This window comes from Filicampus tigris, chromosome 18, assembly GCF_054856515.1.
Source record: "Filicampus tigris isolate MCC_2025a chromosome 18, RoL_Ftig_1.0, whole genome shotgun sequence".
Classification (NCBI taxonomy): domain Eukaryota; kingdom Metazoa; phylum Chordata; class Actinopteri; order Syngnathiformes; family Syngnathidae; genus Filicampus; species Filicampus tigris.
The window spans coordinates 311,781-332,643 of NC_141234.1; the positions used below are offsets into that span (position 1 = coordinate 311,781).

At 50.6% G+C, this 20,863-nt stretch overlaps 3 protein-coding genes across 10 annotated transcripts; 2 read left to right on the forward strand and 1 right to left on the reverse strand.

The window, feature by feature from the left end:
• Window positions 1–462: 462 nt before the first annotated feature.
• On the forward strand, window positions 463–1,987 carry fabp4a (fatty acid binding protein 4a). Its single transcript, XM_086015553.1, has 4 exons — window positions 463–629; window positions 779–954; window positions 1,146–1,247; window positions 1,801–1,987. Exons 1-4 carry the CDS (start codon window positions 557–559, stop codon window positions 1,852–1,854), a joined length of 405 nt encoding a protein of 134 aa, XP_085871679.1. The 5' UTR covers window positions 463–556; the 3' UTR covers window positions 1,855–1,987.
• Window positions 1,988–11,144: 9,157 nt separating this feature from the next.
• LOC147131734 (major histocompatibility complex class I-related protein 1-like) lies at window positions 11,145–15,609 on the forward strand. The gene is made up of 7 exons (XM_086015551.1): window positions 11,145–11,521; window positions 12,191–12,457; window positions 12,653–12,931; window positions 13,007–13,315; window positions 13,401–13,499; window positions 13,604–13,621; window positions 13,707–15,609. The coding sequence occupies exons 1-7, from the start codon at window positions 11,455–11,457 to the stop codon at window positions 13,838–13,840; spliced, it is 1,173 nt and encodes a 390-aa protein (XP_085871677.1). The 5' UTR covers window positions 11,145–11,454; the 3' UTR covers window positions 13,841–15,609.
• On the reverse strand, window positions 15,514–20,780 carry LOC147131735 (protein LYRIC-like). 8 transcript variants are annotated; one of them, XR_015082268.1, is made up of 10 exons: window positions 20,284–20,780; window positions 19,734–19,853; window positions 19,554–19,668; window positions 18,892–19,413; window positions 18,746–18,811; window positions 18,134–18,252; window positions 17,925–18,035; window positions 17,356–17,431; window positions 15,719–17,282; window positions 15,514–15,686 (listed from the first exon to the last, which is right to left on the reverse strand). XR_015082268.1 is itself a non-coding variant. In XM_086015547.1 (10 exons), exons 1-10 carry the CDS (start codon window positions 20,665–20,667, stop codon window positions 17,206–17,208), a joined length of 1,503 nt encoding a protein of 500 aa, XP_085871673.1. In that variant the 5' UTR covers window positions 20,668–20,778; the 3' UTR covers window positions 15,514–17,205. The 8 variants fall into 8 exon arrangements, 7 of the variants coding, with proteins under 7 accessions (XP_085871673.1, XP_085871672.1, XP_085871671.1 ...); XM_086015547.1 differs by having other exon boundaries at window positions 15,514–17,282; window positions 18,892–19,170; window positions 19,252–19,413; ... (1 more) ...; window positions 19,734–19,850; window positions 20,284–20,778; XM_086015546.1 differs by having other exon boundaries at window positions 15,514–17,282; window positions 18,892–19,170; window positions 19,252–19,413; window positions 19,554–19,665; window positions 20,284–20,778.
• Window positions 20,781–20,863: the final 83 nt, after the last annotated feature.

Genomic DNA, 20,863 nt, shown 5'->3' on the forward strand with positions numbered 1-20,863 from the left:
AGGAATTGGGTACGTCCTATTCTACGGCGTACCAGGTTGTGATTGTCACAGATGTCTTGAGTTTTTTTTCATTTCGCCCTTTTCTACTCAACATTTTCTGAGCAATTACTGCGACAAAGAAATGCTTTGTGTATGTATCATTATAAAAGTGTTCAGAAATGACAAGTAAATGTTATCTCATTTTGAACTCTATCAATTGACCTCACTCACTCGTCATACAGCAGCGTTGCCAACAACAACTGTCATTGAACAACCCAGTCATAATTCACGTTTCTGACATTCTACTTTTGTAAAATATGTCGAAAATGATACTTGTCGCCAATCCCCAATCAAGTTGAACCTACTGTCGTGACTTTGCCATTTAGCGATTTTAGCCGCTAGTAGCAAGCCCAGTGAAGCCGGGGGCGGGCTCTTGCTATGACGTAACGTGCTCTGATTGGGCCTTCGCCCTTGATAAATACTGAGCGCGTTTACTACACTTGCAGATTTAGGAGCTTACGCGCAAGTTTGGAGTATCAGCAAAAAAAAAAAATAACAAAGCGACACCTTTGCAACCATGGTCGAGAAGTTTGTAGGGACGTGGAAGATGGTTTCCAGCGAGAACTTTGACGACTATATGAAAGCAATTGGTAAGATGTGTTTTTTTAATCGAACTATCCAAGTACAGAATTAACATGTAACCACGAGTGTGCATGCAATCCCCACTTTTTTATTTTCCTACATAGCTGCGCTTTTCTCCTGTGGAATGCGACGCGGTTGACTGAGTGCGTGTTTGCAGGCGTCGGCTTCGCCATCCGGCAGGTGGGCAACCGCACCAAGCCCAACTTGATCGTGACGGTGGACGAGCAGGGCACCGTGAGCATGAAGACGCAGAGCACGTTCAAGACGTCCGAGATCAAATTCAAGCTCAACGAGCCCTTCGAGGAGACCACCGCCGACGACAGGAAGACGCGGGTTCGAAGCACACGCTTGCTTTAATTCGCTCGTTCTTGCCTGCGTGCGCGCGTCCGCTGATGGGAAGGGTTGCTGCTCTGTCTCTGTGTGTGCGTGTGTGTGTGTACGTGCGCGCGCGTGCGTGTGTGTGTGTGCGCGTGCGCGCGTGCGTGCGTGTGTGTGTGTGTGTGCGTGCGCGCGTTCGCGCGCAGACCGTCATCAGCTTGGAAAACGGCAAACTTGTGCAGAAGCAGAGCTGGGATGGCAAAGAGACTAGCATCGAGAGGGAAGTGACCGACGGCAAATTAATAGCGGTGAGCAGCTCCATCGGCACGGCACGGCACGGCACGGCACGGCACGTTGACGCTTTTGGGTGCGCTTCGCCCAGAAAAAAAATGTTGCTCTTTTCTTTTACGACACGGCTTGAAAAATGTCAGTAAATACATAATAAAATAGCGAGGTCCGGAAAATTATGTTAGTTGGATAAACAACCGAACATGATGAAAAGAAAATATATAAATATATATATATATATATACAGTGCATACGTTTTTATTCTTGTTGTTTGAGCCATATGTTCTGTTAAAAATTGTCGTAAACATAAGAAAATAAGGACATCTAAATACCAAAGGAAGGCATATTCATATATATGTATGTGTATATATATATATATATATATATATATATATATATATATATATATACATATATATGTATGTGTATATATATATATATACATATATATGTATGTGTATATATATATATATATATATATATATATATATATATAACTGCACAGTTATATAATATATATATATATACACAACTAAACTATATAACTCTATGTGTGTGTGTTCGTTCCCGCAGAGGTGCATCATGGGGGAGGTGGTCGCGGTGAGGACATACGTCAGGGAGGCGTGATGACGTGTACGCCGCCACGCTGGACCCCCCCGACAGGCTCAGTTTCATGAGTGTCCTTTTTTTTTTTTTTTTTGGGTGCGTTGCCTCCAAATCGTGAAAATGTTGCCGATTCCAATAAAGATCATTTGTCAAAGCATCATTTTCATTCCTGATAACAATCGAGCCCAACGGAGCCAAAATGGCTTCCTGCCTTTGATTTGTTGCACTTCAATTTTCTTTGGGGGGGGGGGGGGGGGGTCGTCGTGGGGCTTGAACACCAAACACTTCAAAGGTCACCCCGTTTGATCTATGATTCCCTCTGGCAGCAGGAATGTCCACTGGAGAGTATCACGCAGGGAGCGCAGTTAGGAAATGCCCCCCCTTTCCCCCCCCCCCCCCCTTTCCAGGAGGTCATACATTTCCCATTGTACATGTCGAGCAAGCTGAAAGGAATTCCCCCTCCGTCCTCCCCCTTGGCGACGGGTCAAGTGGCGGATTGTTTGGCAGCCCGCTTTCTCAAGACTGGTCGCCCTGATTGGTCCTGATGAGCTAAAGCGGTGGGACGAGGTTGCAAGTCCACGTGGACGTTGGTCACTAACATGCCGTTTGTGTGCGCGTGTGCTTCAAGCGCCCTGATCAAGCAATCACACGCACACAAACAGAATGACTGAGAGAATGCCGATGCAGTACAGTGCAGTACTTCGCTCCAGTAAAGCGTAGCGTATTTCACTGATGTCTCACGATTCTTGCGCACGCAAAAGCATTTTTCACGCCCTCTCCATCGCCGGGACGGACGGCGGCTTTGCATCAGGACTTTGGTCGTACGTTTGACTTTTTGCGACTGCGCGCGTCTCCCGGATGTTTTTTGACGGCTCGCGTGCATTTCACACGGCCATTACCGTTCTTCGCCGTTTGGACGCCATGAGCGACGGACGAAAATGTAAATGAATACATTTCCAATCTTGCGCAATTCCAATTTGCGACGACGGCGGAGCGCTCCGACTTTTTCCGTAGTACGAGCGGGAGCTGCCGGAGTCGACGCTAGCGCGGGCTTCCGGGTGCGCTGCCGGAACTTCCGTTGTCAGGAATCCATCGTGAACGTAATATAGGAGCAGAACATTTTATGCGTACCTTTTTTGTCCGGGTGAGGGAAGTTCCGTCGGACAGAGGTCCCTAGGTGCCGAGACTTACTGTAGTCGCGCTCACACGGTGTCATATGTCACCAGATTCCACACTAAAATGGATTTTGTGCGCCTGCATGTATGAATTGGAAGAATTGGGTTATTTGGGAAATAAGTAGTGTAGATCCAGCGGCACACCCGGTGGCACGCACACGCAGGCGCACACTGCAGTATAAAATCCGGTATGGAGTTTTACTAACATGAGCCTATGCTGTATGATTCCTCTCCGATATGTATCTTGCGTGTGTGCGGGTGTTCCATCCGGAGATTACCCAGAATTGAACTACAGCAGCCGACGTTTGATTGCGCGGCAGCAAGCGAAGCCTTCAAAAGAAGCATTTGGATTTTTGGGCCGTGCGCCCGTATGCGCTCTCTCCTGAGAAAAAAAAAAGGAATCCGCCGAGATGAATGGCACGCGCTGTATTTTGCGCGTTTACAAGCTCTCCCTCCCGAAAGGAAATGAGATCATTCGGTCCGCCGTGCGATTCCTCACCGACTGCCCCGCCCGCGTTCCTACTTGCTTCGCACGACCCCCCGAGGTAAGATTTGAAAAGTTCCCATCCGCCCGGCGTCGACCCGCAGGTGCGGCGGGAGGCCGAGACGAGGCGAGGCGAGGCGAGACGAGACCCCCTCCCGGGAGTCCCGTCCGTTGTTTGGGAGGGATTGAACGCCGCGCGGGAAAAGGTTGCGTCAATAACGCCGACGAAGCGGCGCGGGCGCGGCTCATGTTTTGGCCGGTGTTTTTCCTCCCACAGTTCGACCTTTATCGCTACTCCGAGCAGGGAGGGACATTTGCGGGAAGTTTGTCGGCGCAAAGAGGGAAGCCGCACAGGAAGCAGCGCGATAGCGAGAAGGCCGGTCGGTCGCGGCCGCTTGGTGTTATTCCTGTCCACCGAGCCTGCCTTTGCGTACGCCTACGCTCTCCGCGTCTCGTCATTTCAGCTTGCGCTCAAGTAGCCAGGCGATGGCTGGACCCCCCCGGGTCCCCGCCGTGTCCATCGTACGGGACGGTGGGAATCTTTCAAGTGAGCCTACGCAAACCAATGCGGCACGATGGCCTCCGGGCCCGCATTCGCCAGCGTTTGTGCAAACAAAGTCAGACGCTGGTCAGCGGGAAGTGAGGCAGTGAGTGAGTGAGTGAGTGAGTGAGTGAGTGAGTGAGTGCTTTCTTTTTTTTTCTTTTTGCAGCACCTCCACCATTTGCATCCGCGTGACCTGTAACGTGGACGGCCCGGAGGACGAGGAGGACGGAACAAACGGGTCCGCTGGCGTATACGTTAAGCTAGCCAGACGCCTTTGTGCGGAAATGATGTTTATTTGTCCCGATTGTACGGACACAGCACGAAAGGGGCCGGAACGTCCCCCGGGAAAAACTTCAGAGTGACACTCGGAAGAAAAGAAGAAAAGAACAAGTTCAGCGACTTCTTAAAGAGGAAGTCAAGTCAAACATTGTCCCGTGGCCCCACTTGTCTAAAAACAGCCTTCTGACGAATGGCAAACAGCTTGCTTTCTTTTCATCGGAGAGTTCTGTCACAAAAGCCACGTTTGGTACGGATGGGTCGCGCGCAACCCTTCCTTTGGAAGCAGAACCCTTTGGATCCTACTTCCGAGAGCAAGGAATTCATCGTCGTTTCGATGCGCATCTCATTGAATGCCTTCAACTTATCGTGATCGATATTAGCCAGAGCAGAATTATTTTCAACCACCTTATCTGTTGCGGTACCCCACTTCCGTCACCAAAACCGGCTCACTAAAAGCTACCTCAACGTGTTGGTATGACAATTTGGAGGTTTCACATAAGCTATCATCAGAACAAAAGGACTGCCGCAAGAGTACAAGACCAGATTTTGGAACGGGGGACTGAAAATAAGCCGATCCCACTTCCCGGACCAGCGACCATCTATTCAATAGCGATACGCTGAGCTTCTGAAGCTCATTATCATCATTATTTGGAAGGCACTGAAAAATCCCAACCAACATTGTGAGGCTTCCACAGGATGTCTGCTTTCTGTATCCCCACTTCTGTCACCCGCAAACTTTCCCCACCACTTCAGGGGCCACGTTAGCTTGTTTTCCGGGGGCTTATCAACTTCTTATCGTGTCAAATTTTCCTCAAATGAACCAACACCCCCCCCCCCCCCCACCCCCAAAACAATAATAATCAGAGCACAACTTCCCTCGGCGCGAGCTCCCGCCGTCTCTGTTTGGAACGTGAAACTTTTCCGGCACGGTCACATTTCCCCCCTCTGCCGTCCAGAAGAACAAAGCAAGACTTTCCCGCTACAGACGCTTGTGCGGCCTTGACCCACCGCGCAATTAGCAAACAAACAATAGGCCGTCAGGACGCTTGACCCCATGCACACATTTTGGGGAGATGACGTCTCGGCGTCGCCGAGATAACGGCCAGCCCGAGAAGCCATTAAGACACGGGACGAGTGATCGTTTGCTCTTGTAAACGCGTCTTTGAAGGGCCCCGGCAAAAGCTCTCGAGTCTTATCGTGATCCCGGAGGCTTCGGACGGTCCGCGGGGGAAGACGGAGACGACGCCCGTGGGAACGTCGGCGGGACGCCGGCCAGCTGTACGCCGGCCACGCACAGCTGCGGCTTGAAACAGCAAACACTCCTCGGGCTTGTTTTTACCGGGGGAGGGACGACCGAGCGGAGTCGAGACCGGCCAATGGACGCGCCGACAGACGGATCGACGGACCGACCAATCAATGAACACGCGGAGACCAACAAGCCGACCGATGCGTCGACCGACCGACCGACAGACAACGTAGACAACAATGTCGGGACGGACAGGAAGACCGCTGATCGGAAGGATTGCCAGTCAAAGCGTTGGACCGACGGCCGACCGAGCAGAGTAAAGACAAAAACACCGACCGATGGACTGACGATCGAGGGGATTGAGAGTCCAGCCGACCGACCGAGTGACCGGCTGGCCGACGGCGGACAGACGGACCGAAGACTGACCGAAGACTGACCGTCCGATGGACTGACAGAGCGACCAAAGGACAAACAGACAGACCGACGATGGAGGGGATTGAGAGTGCGGCCGACCGACAGACTTACGTAGAGACTAACAGGCCAACTGCCCGTCCAACGGACCGACTGTCCGACCAACTGACAGGCTGACCTTTGGAGGTTGATGACAGACGGACCGAGGGACCGACCCTGGGACGGACCGGCAGACCAATGGACCGGACCGGCACGCCGTTTCATGTACTGAGGGACCAAAAGACCGACAGACTAACTGATTAATGACTGAGAGACGGACTGAGCGCTGGCGCTCCGGTCCCTCCCCAAAAAAAAAAGATATATATATATATATATATATATATATATATAATCCGTAGTGAGCGAGTATGGCACGAACGAATGACTTCCCAACACGGCCGATCCCTTTCATCTCGGCGTGGCATCTCGGGATTAATTTGAGATGGTCAAGAATTTGGACAGGAGGCAAGCGGCGCGTCCAGACTGGATTTCTAGCGCTTGGCGCATTAAGCGTCACATGACTCGGGTGACCCTCCTTTTGTCTCGGCCAACATTCCTTCAAGGCCGGCCTTCTGCAGTCCCGCACAAGGAAGCCAGAAAGGCGGCCTGGAATCAGGCCAAAGAATTCCCGCGGGCGGGAGGCCGGTTCCAAACGATCCCAAAGAGCGCACGGGAGACTCCAAATGGCCGACGCCAAAGCGCTTCCTTCGGGAGCAATTTTCCCAGCCTGGTTTCTTCCGCCTAGCCGCGTTTAGCGCCGCTTTGATTTTGGCGGCTGTCCACCTCCTGTCGGGCAGCGCTTCTCCCGACAAACTTTTTGCGACTAAACAGACCACGGACGCAAGTAAGACGGACGGCCGCGTTAGCTTCCCGCACTTTGGATCCACTTTTTGGCCGGCAAAATGATTCGCTTTGTAGTATTCTCAGTCATATATTTGAGGCCATCTCCGAGACAGAGCGCTGAACACCAATCAACATGTCGACCTCTCGCTCCTCGCGCTAGCTGCCATTTGCTTGTCACGTGTGACAAATTGGGCAAGACAAAAGGATTTTGATTCAGGCAGGACGCTGCGTGACTGCCGGCCATTTGACTTTCGGTGGCCTTGAACAAAAACAGAGTCAAGATGGGAGCTGCTACGTTAGCTTCTCAGTAGCTGCCGTGAAAAAGGATCACATATTACCAGGACTTGCAGTGTGAAAAAAATCGACATGACCCTCAACGGGGAATGAAGTTCCACGCCCCTTGTTCCAAGCCAACATGCGTTGGTTACATAAGAGGAAGGACCCAAAAAAAAAGCGATCGAGGACTGAAAAAAGAAAAGAAAAGAAGAGAAAGGCCGGTGAAGACAAAATAGAAACATGTTTCCGAGCAACGGGGATGATTTAGTGTCCTTGCTCCTTTTAGTGTACGTCTTGGACGGCAACAGACCTAACAGGCTCCACGGACACAGCGCAGCGCAGCAATCTGTTCCCATCGTGACCTTTCGAGGACACTGTGAACTCCAAAATGGACTCACACAACAAACACAAGAGTCCAACGAGGAGGACCTGGAAGCTGAATGACTTGTTGTCCCTCAGCGGCCGCCCTACTTGCAAACGCTGCCAGTTGGGCAGGGTTCGAAGGGCGCCGTCTACACCATCAGACCCGATGGAAACGCGCGGGGACGGCAATCTGGATCAGCCGGGGGACGGACTGAACAGCTTTTTCATGTCAACCCCTAACCGCAGGACAAACAACTCGTCTCGCAAGTTCATCTGAAGCCCGGGAAGCAAATATCGATGGCTCTTCTCCTCCTCTGAGTGAACTCTGGCCACCTTGCGCCACGCCGGCGCTCCTCCCGAGGGCCCCCCCCCCCGCCCGCGCCCCACATGACCTCCCCCACCCCTCAAAATGCATGTGTACAGTAATCCCCGCAGGTCCGCCAGGTTCCACAGAGGTCAGCGTTTGCCGGATGGCAGAATTACGGCCATCGGCGTCCGCCTCGCTGCCTCCATTCACCGGGGCACCAGGCGCAATCCTTTTTACAACTGGCATACCTAACACTTCAATGCAACGCGCGCCCCGTCAGCATATGCACAGAAAGACAGCGAGAGGCTCTAAAAGGGGCCGAGTTGACACATATTGAGCAAATCTGTCATCTATGGCACATAAAACAAGGTGAAGACATGAAAGAACGTCTGTAAGTGCACATGACTTGGTGGAAATATGTTTTGGTTTGACTAGCGGGCCTCAGCCGGCCTCTAGTGGCGACTACAGGAAGCTCGCTCAAACGCTACCACCAGTTGAAAAAGCAACATCCCAATTGATGATCGATCGATTTATTGAGTGTGTCAAATGTTAAGAAAACACTTCCCCAAAAACTTTTCAAAGCCTTTCCTCCCACACTATGGAAAGGATCATACCTTGGTCGATAAAAGGAAGGGGGGCACACCTGTACCTTTGACAATTTCCTCTTACGAGCTGCCATTCGATTCAGAGTTTATGGTTTGACGATTATTATGACGATGACGATTATTATCATTATGATGATTTCATTTTACCGCCAATAAAAAGGAATCAGCAAAAGCGTGTGTCAAGTGCATGAACAGAGGGTCAAGTCACAGAACTACACACTCCTCTAGTTAGGACGGGACGGTGTTTAGCTAGCTAACAATACTTGGCTACAAGGCTTGGCTGATTGCGGCCGCACTGCCGATGGAGGACTACACGATGACGACAGAACTTCAAGTTTGGAGTCTTTTATCCTAAGTGATGATCAATGTCAAAATGTCCCCAAAACAACGTGCAGAAGTTAGATGGCTGTGTGTTGCATTCGACAAAGAAAGCGTACTCGCGGGGCTCCGGGAGGCTCCTGTCACAGGTTTTCTCCATCTTTTGTCCTCTCAAGTATTCCCTCCATCTTTCCTCTTGGATTTGTTGCAGGCCTGATGCTGCCGGGCAGTCTTGAAACCTCAAAAACACGAAAAGGCCACGTCACTTGCAACGCGAGCCAAAGGGTCAAGGTTCTATTCCCATTGACTTTTGAACAGACACATGCGATACATGCTACAATACTGTATTACAATGAACAATATCCGATGGACTGCATTCATTAGACATACAGGCTTCGGTCTCGTAGGTTAGGATGACGATCAAATAAAGACAAATGAACGATGAATTCACATGAAATAAGTTTCTCGAGTTCCGAAAACCTGTCGAACCTTCCGTGTTTCGTGACACATTGACATGAAAACATGCGGACTGCACGTCTTAAACTGCGCGGCTTATTTAGACACTAGAAATAAATGAATACAGTATACATACACAGCGTATGAAAAATAAAGCCTACCGACTACCGATTAAAATGGCACCGTTTCCCCCCAAATGACATTCTTTGCCATTTGAGAGTCTTGAAAGGAATGATTGGCTCAGCCCTGGACTCTGCGCACAGGCGAACAAAAGGGCTTCGCATTTGCGTAAGCGTGCTGGGACAGGTCGCTAATTGAGATGAGCATTTTGATTTTCTACACACAACAGAATGCGCGCATGAAGAACTCACTTGACGTGGGCTTACAAACAGTCCTAAACCAACCAGTCGCCTGCGCGTGCACTTGTTTGGAAGCTATTTTCACGAGGACGACTCGTTCCGGGTCTGCCTCCGTCACTCATGGCAAGTGACCGATGGTCTCTCTCGGCCCGTCCGCGTACGGCCGCGCCCGCCGCTGCCTAATTGGACAGTGCAGCTCAAGCAGCCAATGGAATGAAAGAAACCAAAAGATTGCGTTTCACTTCGTCGGCGGCAACAGAGCCGCGCAATAGTTGGACAATCGCAGCAAATTTGAAATGCACACATTTACTTTGATCGCACGAATGACTAAACACAGAGGTTGCTGAGCACGCTTTTAACTATTGTTCATAAGTTCGTATTTATTCAGGCACAGCGTTACATTGAATTCACATTAGTCTGAATTGTGATTTCAATCTGGGCCGCATGATATTTGTGCTACGTCACGCTCAAAGGGTTTTGCTGACTTTGGTGTATTGGAGATACACCGTGTTTCAATTGAAAGAAATCACGACAGTCACATTGTGATGAGGATTTCTTTGGATCAAGTAACTCGTATCGCCTCTCATGTCACTTGCAAATTTTCCAAAATGAAGTCAATTTGTATCGTATCGCTTTTTGTTAGTCAGAATGTGACTTGTTGTTGATTGCGCTGATTTAAAGTATAAAACAGAACATACATCTTCCTTTTTTCTATGAAACGTTGCTTAAGAATTCATTTCACAATACTCTGGATACATTTGGAGAAAATCAGTAGTTGTTGATTGTTTTCTTCACCATCCCGAAAGTAGTTGACAAAAGTCACTCGTTGCACACATGAATGCCAGTCCAAACTATTCCCCACGCTGGCTTGGCGTCACGGATTGTACGTTTTACACCAGAAGAAACTTGAACAGTCACTTTCTATTAACAGCGTTCGGACGCGTCTAACCGTCGACAAAGCGCTTTTCTCTTCAAATTGCGCCTTGACACGCTCGAATGGTGAAGACTCACAGAATGTTGTGTTTTTATTGTCTTCCGCGACAACATGAGCACCGAACCCACCAAAAGAAAGAGTGGACTCTTGTTGGTGTCGCCATTACAGACACCGAAAATGACTGACTGCCCGAAACCCGAATACTGTACTGACCTCGACCAAACAGGGAGTGCGTCCTCTGCTGGGGACACGTGGAACTGCACACCCCACTCCTTTCTAAGTGGAGGGCGTCTTTTGACCCCAACATTTGAACGCAATGGCCTAGACACTCTGAACCAACGGCCAACTCCCGCATTTTCGGGGTCCCCGAACACGATGGACTTGATTCTGTTGCTCTACAACCCTCTGCTCACCCAGAACGGCCGTCAAAATAGTCGTTTGGACCACTTCCGTCCAACAGTTGACATAGCTCCGCCCAGACTGACTGAGGGGTGAGAGTTTGTGATTTCCGATGTCTTAAAGTTTTGGAATAGACGGGTCACGTCATAAGACGGCGCTTCATTAAATCCGCCCAAAAATTGTGAAAGGAAAAAGGCACTTAGAATCCGCGTGGGCGGAGTCACGCGGTCAGGGCCACCCCAAGTTGAACCGCGCCGAGAACTGCGCTCTGCAGCCACGCGCACACAAGCCTGCAGGCGTGGTCACGTGATTTCCCCGAAAGGCCCAAGCGCGTGCCAGGTCTTGACGTCTCCGCTCTAGCGTCGCTGTTTCAGCACAAGCTCGCAAAAACAGGAAGACTTTTCCATTCCCTCTTACGCACACTCGACTTCATTGAGCCGCGGAACAACACGACGCGATGCGAGGGAATTTGTAAAAAAAAAAAAAAAAAAAAAAGGTCGGAGCAAGCCGAATTAGCGCATCATCGCCAGGCTGCCGTGTCGCGAGCTGAGGCGGTGTCATTTTGGACCGAAAGGAGCAGAAGATGTGGAAGGTGTTGAACTTGTTTGGAGTGTTTGTGGCGGCGGTGCAAATCCACGGCGTGACGCCTGGTAAGTGCACAACTTGACTCTCGCAATCGGCTTCTTTTTCAAGGAAGCAACACTTGCAACTGCTCAGGGGGACAAGGTCCCTTCACCGCAACACCCGACAATTCATCACGAGTGCCGAAATGATTGCAGGGTGTGCAAAGGCAGTCTAACGAACTCAATGATACCAAGTATGCCATCGAATCGAGAAGCAAATAAAGGATACGGGAGCAAACTTTAGTTTGCCTAAATAAATGACGTGTCTGTTGGCAAATCCGTTGAGATGTCGGGGGAAATGACCTTGAACAGAAACCTCATTGAAATGAACACCAAAACAACATATTGTAGCGACCTTGTGCGTTAGTGACGGGATGTGATTTCCTGTCGTCTGTGCGGACCGTGAGGGCAGCGGGAGGTTGGACAGCGGAGAGCGGACAGAAAAAAAGGAAACTGTTGGGCGTCGTCGGCGTCGGCGTCGTCGTTTCTGGCCTGCTTACGGCCAACACTGACCTTCCCGTCACTTATTAAAAGAGTTGTTGGTAGCTCGCAGCTTGGCCTGATTCACTGCAACACTACAATATATTTGGCGTTTCCTGGAAGTTTTGAAATGTTTCATCGCAATGATGTCTCATAAGAAGAGTCAAATATTTGGGGGCATCCAAGAAATCAAATGTTGTCGTGCTTCTCTTTCAGTGATTCACTCCTACAAGTACTTCCGAACCGTGACCTCCAACATTCCAAACTTGCCAGAGTACCGGGTGGTTTCTTATGTTGACGACGTTCAGATTCTTCACTACGACAGCGCGAGCAGGACACTGGTAGCCAAACAGGAGTGGATGAAGAAAATCACAGCCGACTATCCGCACTACTGGGAGACAGAGACACGAAGAAATATCGGGAACGAGCTGGTCGCCAAGTTCAGCATTGATAAGTGGAACGAGCGCTTCAACCACACTGGAGGTCGGTTTCCCTTCAAGTGTCTCTCGGACACTTTTTTGCGACTGTGATCTGAGGTCACAAGGGAGACATTTTCACCTTTCTTTCTCCGTGGCTTTTTTCAAAAGTGGAAAAAGTCTCCCTTTTGACTCCAGATGACGCCGGTCAAAAAGACGCAAGCTCGACGTCACGTCACCGTCCGTCCGCGCATTGTGTCAGGTATTCACGTAATGCAGAGGGTCTCCGGCTGCGAATGGGACGACGAGACGGACGAATTGGACGCTTGGACCCACATCGGTTACGACGGAGAAGAATTCCTGTCGTTTGAGTTGCAGACGCTGAGATGGATCGCAGCCAAGCCGGAAGCATTCGCCACCAAACTTGCGTGGGACCATTCGGACTCCTATCGCCAATACAAGCGGCAATACCACAACGTGACTTGTCGATCTTTCCTGAAGAATGTTGTGAGGCACGGGAGGGACGTCCTGATGAGAACAGGTAGCAGCACGCGCCCATCGTTTTCCCGGCCGGCTCGCGTGCCGTCCTCTCACTCGTCTCTTTTCGTCTCCTCAGAGCTGCCGGTGGTGTCGCTGCTGCAGAAGACGCCGTCGTCCGCCATCACCTGCCACGCCAGCGGCTTCTACCCGTCCAGAGCCGCCCTTTTCTGGAGGAAGGACGGCGAGGAGCTCCACGATGACGTGGAGATGGGAGAGACCCTCCCCAACCACGACGGAACCTTCCAGACCGCGGCCCACCTGAAAGCGCCGCCGCCGGCCCACGAGGAGGGCCGCTACCAATGCGTCTTCCAGCTGGCGGGCGTCAAGGACGACGTGGTCACCCAGCTGGACTCCAAAAGCATCCTGAGCAACGCGCGCAGCCCAGGTCAGACGCCCGCCCGCCCGCCACAGGCTAGCCGGCCTGCCGTCTTCCCGCTCACGTCTTCCTCTTTGCTCCGGTCCTGGAGAAGTGCGGAACTGGACGCTGGCCCTCGCCGTCCCCTCGGCGCTCCTGGCTCTGCTGGCGGTGCCGCTGGCGGTCGTCGTCAAGCGCCGCAGGAGTGGAGCAGGTGAGCCTGGCAAATGTGCGCCTGGCAAATGTGCGCCTGGCAAATGTGCGCCAGCGTTTGGGACGGACGCAAACGGCAACTTTCTCGCTCTTTTTCCCTTGCAGCCAAATACGCGGCAGCTCGTAAGTAAAAGGTCGCGCCTTTCCGTCCAAAGTCCGGCTTTGCCGCCAAACGCCGCTCCTCTCTCGCCGCGTTTGCTTCCCGCAGATGCCGACGCCCATCCGGAGCCCGCTTCCCGTTGCGAGACCGCTTCAAAGTCCGCTTCCGAGTGCGACGCGGCCGACGTCATGAGCGAGTTGGCCCACGCGCCTTCTGGGGACTCTTTTGCTGCCGACTATTAGCTGTGCTCGTCTCGGTCCAGGTGGCGCGACGCGAGAGTGAGAGGCGTCTCCGTCCGTCCAAGCGCTTTCCCATCGCGCTGGGATGTGAAAACTTTTGTTCTCCGCAGAGATGATTTGTGCTTTTCTAGATTAGATAGAAGTCACGCTCAATGTTTTTGCCGGCGTGTTTGATTTTTGTTTCGATTTCTGCTGTGAGCCATCGTCAGGCGTGCCGCGCCGCCTGAAAAGATCCCATGTCAATCATTTGGACAAAGCTATTCATGAAACAAGTTTGGTGACTTGATGCCTGCAAATCACATCTACTTTCAGACAGATCAATCAAGTGCTCTTGCGCGGAAGGTACAAAATTCAGCTGTGTATTGAAGGCTTTTATGATTGGTTTGTGAATCAATGTTAACCATTTATGAACGATTCAAAGTTGTAGTAGGAGTAGGGCCGTTTCCAGGTTGCGGTGTCAGAGGAACACAATGTGCGGGCGGTTTGATGGTAGCAGGTGCCGCCAGTGAAAAACAGCGGCCCCGGCCTCTCGGAACGCAGAGAACGGGCGCTGGCGACAACCCGGCGAGTCACGTGCACAAGAAAAGGCGTCATCTGAGACGGCGGGGAAAAGAGAACCAATCGGCGTCGGAAGAAATATGTCGCAGATAACTCATGAAATGATAGTGGCTGGTGTTTTTGGTGTGTTTGGTTTGCATATCGTTTTCTATAACTGTTGGGGGCAACTCGCTCTCCGACGGCCGCAGGAGCGCGCGGATCTGTATCGAGAGGCAACCGAGCCCCCGATACCGTATTAGCTTTTGCTGTTAGGAACGACATCTCGGCGAGTCGGCTTTCCGTGCGGAACGAGCACGCGCAATTGTTAGGTAAGGCGAAGCTGAGGTTAATGTCGGTTCAAATAATCCATATACGGTAAATCGGATAATTAGGCTAAGTATCGTGATTTAGACCTTCGACCTAGCAGTATCTACATTTCCTGGCTAAGTATCGTGATTTAGACCTTCGACCTAGCAGTATCTACATTTCCTGGCTGCCTCATCTTGCGGAACGAGCACGCGCAATTGTTAGGTAAGGCGAAGCTGAGGTTAATGTCGGTTCAAATAATCCATATACGGTAAGTCGGATAATTAGGCTAAGTATCGTGATTTAGACCTTCGACCTAGCAGTATCTACATTTCCTGGCTGCCTCATTTTGCTGAATGACAGTCCAAGCTGTTCTCCTCGCTGGCGCGGCGTCAAGGATTGCGCGTCTCACGCCGGGAAACGCGACCTTTCCCCCGAAAGCGTTCGTAGGCGTCAAATTGCCGACGAGGCGCATCTGTCTTGGTGCGCCGTCAACTTGGACGCGCTCGACTGGGCGCAATGTGACCCGGGTCTGCGCGACGTGTCTTTGAGCAAGCGTCGCAAATGGAAAAGGTCCTCAAAATGGGGGAAGAACGCAACCTGCGCGATCAAGTCAAGAGGCGCGACTGCAAAGGCTCAAGGCACGACGACCAGCTCTCCATTGGCCAAAGTCGCCGGCTCTCAAGGCACCCGGCCGGGATGGCGGCGTGGGAACGCTTTGTCATCCTCTCAAATAACAGTGTGTCATTGCATTTGACGTGCTTTTAACATTTTACAAACATTCATCACGGGCCCTTTGATACACTGGTGAAAATACACAAATATTCATCATGTTCCATGAGTAAAATCAAGTACAGTCATTTATTTGTACATTTTGAGACATACAAACGTCATTCGTATCACCTGAATAAACAACGTCATTTCTTCCAGACGAGTCGTAGAAATACATGGATTCAATCATTAGTAAAAAAAAAATCGAGCCGCCCCTGCCTGCCTGCCTGCCTGCCTGCCTGCCTGCCTGCCTGCCTGCCTGCGTGCGTGCGACATCTATTTTTCTTCTTCTTCTTGACCGTACAAACAACCGGTTGCTGTTTTTCTTGAGTCGCTTGAAAAAAGATCTCACGATTCTTATTCGTATTTCTCAAAGTCATGCAAGACATCAAAACTTACAATTGGAAGGAAAGCACGGAAAAACAAAACACAGGTCGCCCGTGCGCTTTTGTACACAACTGGCGACAGGTTAAGGCAACGGAATCAAATTCCGGCGGTCGTTTGTTTTTTATGTTCCACTTAAACCTCCTCGCGCTTTACCGTCACAGGAACCAAAGTGATAATCACACAAAAGAAAAAAATCTAATTAAACAGTCCTGGCGACAGGCGCGGGTGTGCGTCCTTTAGACGCCATCGGCAGCCAGTTCAGGTTAAGCGCGATCGCTTTATGTTCGATATAATCGGCATTAACAAGAGGCAAAAGTCTCATTTGCGAACAGAAAAAAGTTGCAACGTGTGAGGAGATGAGTCAAGTGCAATGTGTCAATACTTCGTGAGGTAATTATAGTAGTCAACTTGAAATCTGTCTTAAAAATCTTTTTACCGTGCCCGATTGTGACTTTGTTTTTTGCCTTACACTGATTGACCCCCCCCCTCCCGCTTTTAATGAATTCAATTCAATTGTAATTTTGAATTCAGAGGTTTTTTTTTTAAATATTTTTTTGCACTACAATGACTCATGGTAGTGCTAAGTTAAATCTTGTTAATTTTCCAAATGTTGATTTTGTGAAATGATGAAATGCCCCCTCCCCTGGTGGGGGCATTCTCATTTCAAATGGCATTTAATTTCAAATGTTGACATTTCAGCGGCTCTTTTAATTTGTTTCAAATTGTTGTTTGACAATTTTTACTGTCAAGTTCGATTTTCTCATTCCTTTTCTTTAAATGACTTAATTACAAGAAAAAAAGAATTACATCGACTTTTGCACGATACAACTCCTCGCGAGGGCTCTTGAAGAACTGAACATTCCAATTCTCCTATAAAATGACATTACAATTTCTAAACACTTAACGTTACAGTGCCCCTTGGTGGCTTTTAATTGAATTTTAACCGGCATACAATAATCCCTCAAAGGAAATTCAATTGACTTCAGTTAAGCAGTATTCTTCACGACTAGCAATGTCACAAAAGTCATTACAGATTTTTTTTTTTTTTTACAAGGACAGCAGGGAAGTCATTCGATCAAAGCGTAAACAAAAGTGGAAAAAGGAAAAAAAAAAATCTCAAATGATAAAAATGACATGAAAAGTCCAGTGTGCAGCAAAAATAGTGCAAATTCGACTCAAGTCCATAGGACGCCGTCCTCGCCACATTCCATCACTTCACGTCGCCCACTACATGATCATTTTTGTCTTATTATTATCAATAATTGGATACAAAATGTTTTCCAAAAAGAAGCTGCTCATTATTGCATATTGACAAATTCCACAATCATTTGCATAAAAAGGTTGGAAAATGAGCCATCAGGTGAGTTTTAGGTTTCCCTTCTGACCTTTTTCTTGTCTTTTTTTGCCGTCTCCGCCGCCGCGGCCGCGGCTTGCTCGGGTCGCTCTGCCAAACACAAACGTGACGGTTCAACATGCCCATTTGCTGGTTCCGTTGTTGGAGAAAAATTCAGACTTACTCCGAGATGACGATAGGCTCGTCTTTTTGGAGGCAGCGACGGGAAGATCTTCAGGTTTGGGTAGCAAGTTTGTCACCTGATATCGGTCAACCACAACACTTTCATTTCACAAGACGGAAAGACATTTTGCTAGCTCACGCATGCATTTTGACAGACATGAACACATTTTTTTCTGCCAAAGGTCTCCTAAATGTGTAAGGAAACACCACGTAGCGTCTACGCTTTGACACAAGTCAACTTTTGAAAGTCAAGTTCAAGGGCACAATGAGGTCAAACATCAAAAGTTGAAAAACGCCATTTCCCCTGCACTTATTTATGGATTTTTTTAAAATCGGCTCATCTCCAAATTTGGTGGCCAGCCGCTAAGCTGATTCTATTTAGGTGAAGGTTAACCGACATCCAAGTTTAGCAGTAACACAGTCAAAGAGCCAATTCCAGCAAACCCCATTGAGTCAAATGTCAAATTAAAAGACCCTGAAGCAACTCTGCAGATGTTTTCTTTTTTTTGGGGGGGGGGGGGGGGGGGGTCAATCTCTCTGATGGCGACGTGATAACAAAACATGTCTTGCCTGAGCCTCGGGTATGGCCTCCTCTTCCTTTGACTTCTTCTTTTTCCTCTTCCTCTTGGACTTTGTGGCGCCCCCTGCTGGATCCTCACCGTCCTTGTCACCCTCCGCCACCTACACCACCACCACCACCACCACGGTATTTCTTTAAAGAAAACAAAAACAAAAAAGCACATCTAGCGTGGCACCATTCCGACTTTGAAGAGTCGGACCTCGTCGGTGGAGGTGCGCTCCTTCGGCTGCGTCGGCGGCCTCGTCGCCACAGGGGGCTCCTCGTAGTTGCCCCAGTGCTCCGCGGGGGCCTTCCAGTCGGAGCCGGGGTCCGCGGCCTCTGCGGCAGGGACACCTTTGATCAGGTCTGCGTTTGTGCTAGCGCCTTCAGACCACGCGTGACTTGCTGGCAATATTGCGAGACTTCCAAATATCGGAGCAAGTATTCCGCCGATGACGTCGTGCGCTGTCCTGCGACTGCATTTGCGGCGAGGCCCGAAGACCGTGCCGTGATTACCCAAGAGGGTTACTTTGAGGTTTTGACGACACTTTTATAACTCCATAAGGATTGCGGCGATTAAAATGTCAGCCGCACTGCGGTTGGGTCCATGAAGGCTCGCACTTATTTCGCACACGGCCGTAAGACCATGCAAGTATTGCTGTTACGCAAGAGGGGGATAAGGAGGGAGCACTTTTATAAAAAGGTGGGGTGCGTTACGTGAAGAGGTCGACAGTACTGCGATTCAGCGGCCATTCTGCTTTGCGCTTGCGGCACGGCCCTAAGACCGTGCAACGGGTGTTTCCAGTGAAGAGGACAAGTTGAACGCACTCACTTGTGCCGCCCCACGCCTCATCGGCGCGGCTCGTCCACGGCAGATCCACGGACTCGGACGGCGGCCCTGGCGGAGACGAGACGGTCAGAACAGGAGGGATGGCGGGACGGCCTTGAGACAGGAAGATCGCCGATAATTTGCCCTACCCGCCGGCGCGTTCTGGTGCGGCACGGACAAAGAAAGCGGGTGAAGCGGGTCGGATTTCATGTTGGCCACCCGAGTCTGAGCGCCACCCGCTGACTCCTGGGTCCAGGACCGGGGTTCGGCTCGGGTGCGGCAGTGGGAAGCCCACTCGCCGGTCTCGACGGAACCCGTCCGGGTCGGCGGGACCTTGACAGAAAAGTCGGTCCGGCCTCGGCTGTTGACGCAGTCGCCTCCTCGGCTGGATGACGACGCTTTGTCGGCTGACCGCGAGTTTTGAGACTCTGAAACAAAGAGGTCCAAAGTAGGATTGCATGCCACCTCATGAGGTAGACATGCATTGACGTGCCCGAGCTCAAACATGCCGTTAGCGCCTTTGTTTTTCTTCTTCACGTTGCTGACGGGCTCCACGTGGCTCTTGGCAGCGGGCGTCCCCCCACCTTCTGGGCCGCTGAAGGACTCGGTGCCCTTGTCCTTCCGCCGTTGCTGCTTCTTCTCGCGGTTGCTGACTTTGGTCTCCCATGCGCCTGGAAGCAAAGGAACAAACGTGTGTCTTAAGCCATTTCATAACTTGAGATCACCTTTAGCATGGCGTACATTTGCAACTTGTGGTAAGATGCCACGCTTTGACCATTTGCGGGAGAAACACAACGTTGGAGGTTGTTACCTTCGTCAGGTTCCTTCCCATCGTGCGTGATCACACATTGTGCGGCATTAACACTCGTCTTGCTTTTCTTCTTATCTTTTCTCACTTGCGCAGGCGGCTGCGCTCCAGGTGCCTGCTGACAAGCACGCAAACATAAGCATAAAAGGATTTTGGAGCTAAAAGAGGCGACGGCAAATGTACCTTCCGGGTTTTGCTGGATGGAGGCCGCAGCTTTGAAAGCACCTCCGGGACTTTGACTTCCTGTTGCACCACCACGGCGGCGGCAACAGCAGCAGGCTGTCCGTTGGGCTGAAGCTTCTGCTGAAATGTAACATAAATCAACATCAAAACAAACATCTGCCTTTACAACGATTCGAGTGAAAATTTAACAATTAATTTGTGGTTATAGTTGAACAGCCCGGTATAATTCAGGATGCCGTATATTTACAGCGCGTTTGACTAAATCACTTTGTTTACCAAGCAGACACTTTTTCTAGTCAAATGACCTATGGCTGGATAATAAGCTGTTCATGTAATGGCAGTACATGGGGATTTTTTGTGGGTTTGGAAATCGAAGCTGAATACATTTTAACATGACATGTCATGTCATTAGCGAACGATTAGCTTTGCCTACTGAATTATGACAAAATGGCGTCCTCGTATTTGTTCCAAATAAACCAACTTAATCGATTTGGGCTAAACAAGCTAGCCGACGCTCACGAGACGAGTCGAACAACTAAAAACGTCAGACCTTCTCTCCCGCTTTCTTGGCGTTTCTTTTCTTCGTCTCTTCCGGTTTAGCCGTCTTGGTCACCGGGGTCTTGGCGACAGGCGGGCCGCCGCCGCCGCCGCCGCCGCGGCCGCCGCCGGGGGTGACCAGCGGGATGCTCCGCTTCCTCTTGCCGCCACCGCGGCCGCCGCAGATGGCGGCCCAGGAGACGGCAAGCAGGAGCAGCGCGCCGACGGCGGCCGTCGCCAGCGTGACCCAGGTCGGGTACAGCTCGGGCTCCAGACCCAAGTCCAAGCCCAGGTGGCTGCGGACGTACGCTTGGCCGGAGGACAGCAGGTCCTTTAGGCGGCCGGAAAGCAGCTCAGCTTCCTCCAGCGCAAAGCCTCGCCAGTCTCCCCCAGCCATGGTGGGCTACGAATGAAGCCGAGGACCGGAGCGGCTAGCCGTTAGCCAGTTAGCTGCTAGCTGTTGGCAGCCGCATGCTAACGCAGAGGTGACGTCAGGCTTACACTTCCTGCTTTTTTTTTTTTTTTTTTTTGATGCTGTGGAGTTGTTGGCGGCTTACATTTGCTCTACCGCCACCGCCTGCACTGGAGTGTGG

What these genes read in the sequence shown, in the direction of transcription:
- fabp4a (XM_086015553.1), top strand. Translation starts at nt 557, where the DNA reads ATGGTCGAGAAGTTTGTAGGGACGTGGAAGATGGTTTCCAGCGAGAAC. An exon ending in CCGACGACAGGAAGACGCGG is followed by an intron (nt 955 to 1,145) that starts GTTCGAAGCACA and finishes GTTCGCGCGCAG; the next exon opens with ACCGTCATCAGCTTGGAAAA. An exon ending in CCGACGGCAAATTAATAGCG is followed by an intron (nt 1,248 to 1,800) that starts GTGAGCAGCTCC and finishes TCGTTCCCGCAG; the next exon opens with AGGTGCATCATGGGGGAGGT.
- LOC147131734 (XM_086015551.1), top strand. Translation starts at nt 11,455, where the DNA reads ATGTGGAAGGTGTTGAACTTGTTTGGAGTGTTTGTGGCGGCGGTGCAA. An exon ending in GCGCTTCAACCACACTGGAG is followed by an intron (nt 12,458 to 12,652) that starts GTCGGTTTCCCT and finishes GCATTGTGTCAG; the next exon opens with GTATTCACGTAATGCAGAGG. An exon ending in GGACGTCCTGATGAGAACAG is followed by an intron (nt 12,932 to 13,006) that starts GTAGCAGCACGC and finishes TCGTCTCCTCAG; the next exon opens with AGCTGCCGGTGGTGTCGCTG.
- LOC147131735 (XM_086015541.1), bottom strand. Translation starts at nt 20,667, where the DNA reads ATGGCTGGGGGAGACTGGCGAGGCTTTGCGCTGGAGGAAGCTGAGCTG. An exon ending in CATCCAGCAAAACCCGGAAG is followed by an intron (nt 19,669 to 19,733) that starts GTACATTTGCCG and finishes CGTGCTTGTCAG; the next exon opens with CAGGCACCTGGAGCGCAGCC. An exon ending in AGGCCATACCCGAGGCTCAG is followed by an intron (nt 17,432 to 17,924) that starts GCAAGACATGTT and finishes GACCGATATCAG; the next exon opens with GTGACAAACTTGCTACCCAA.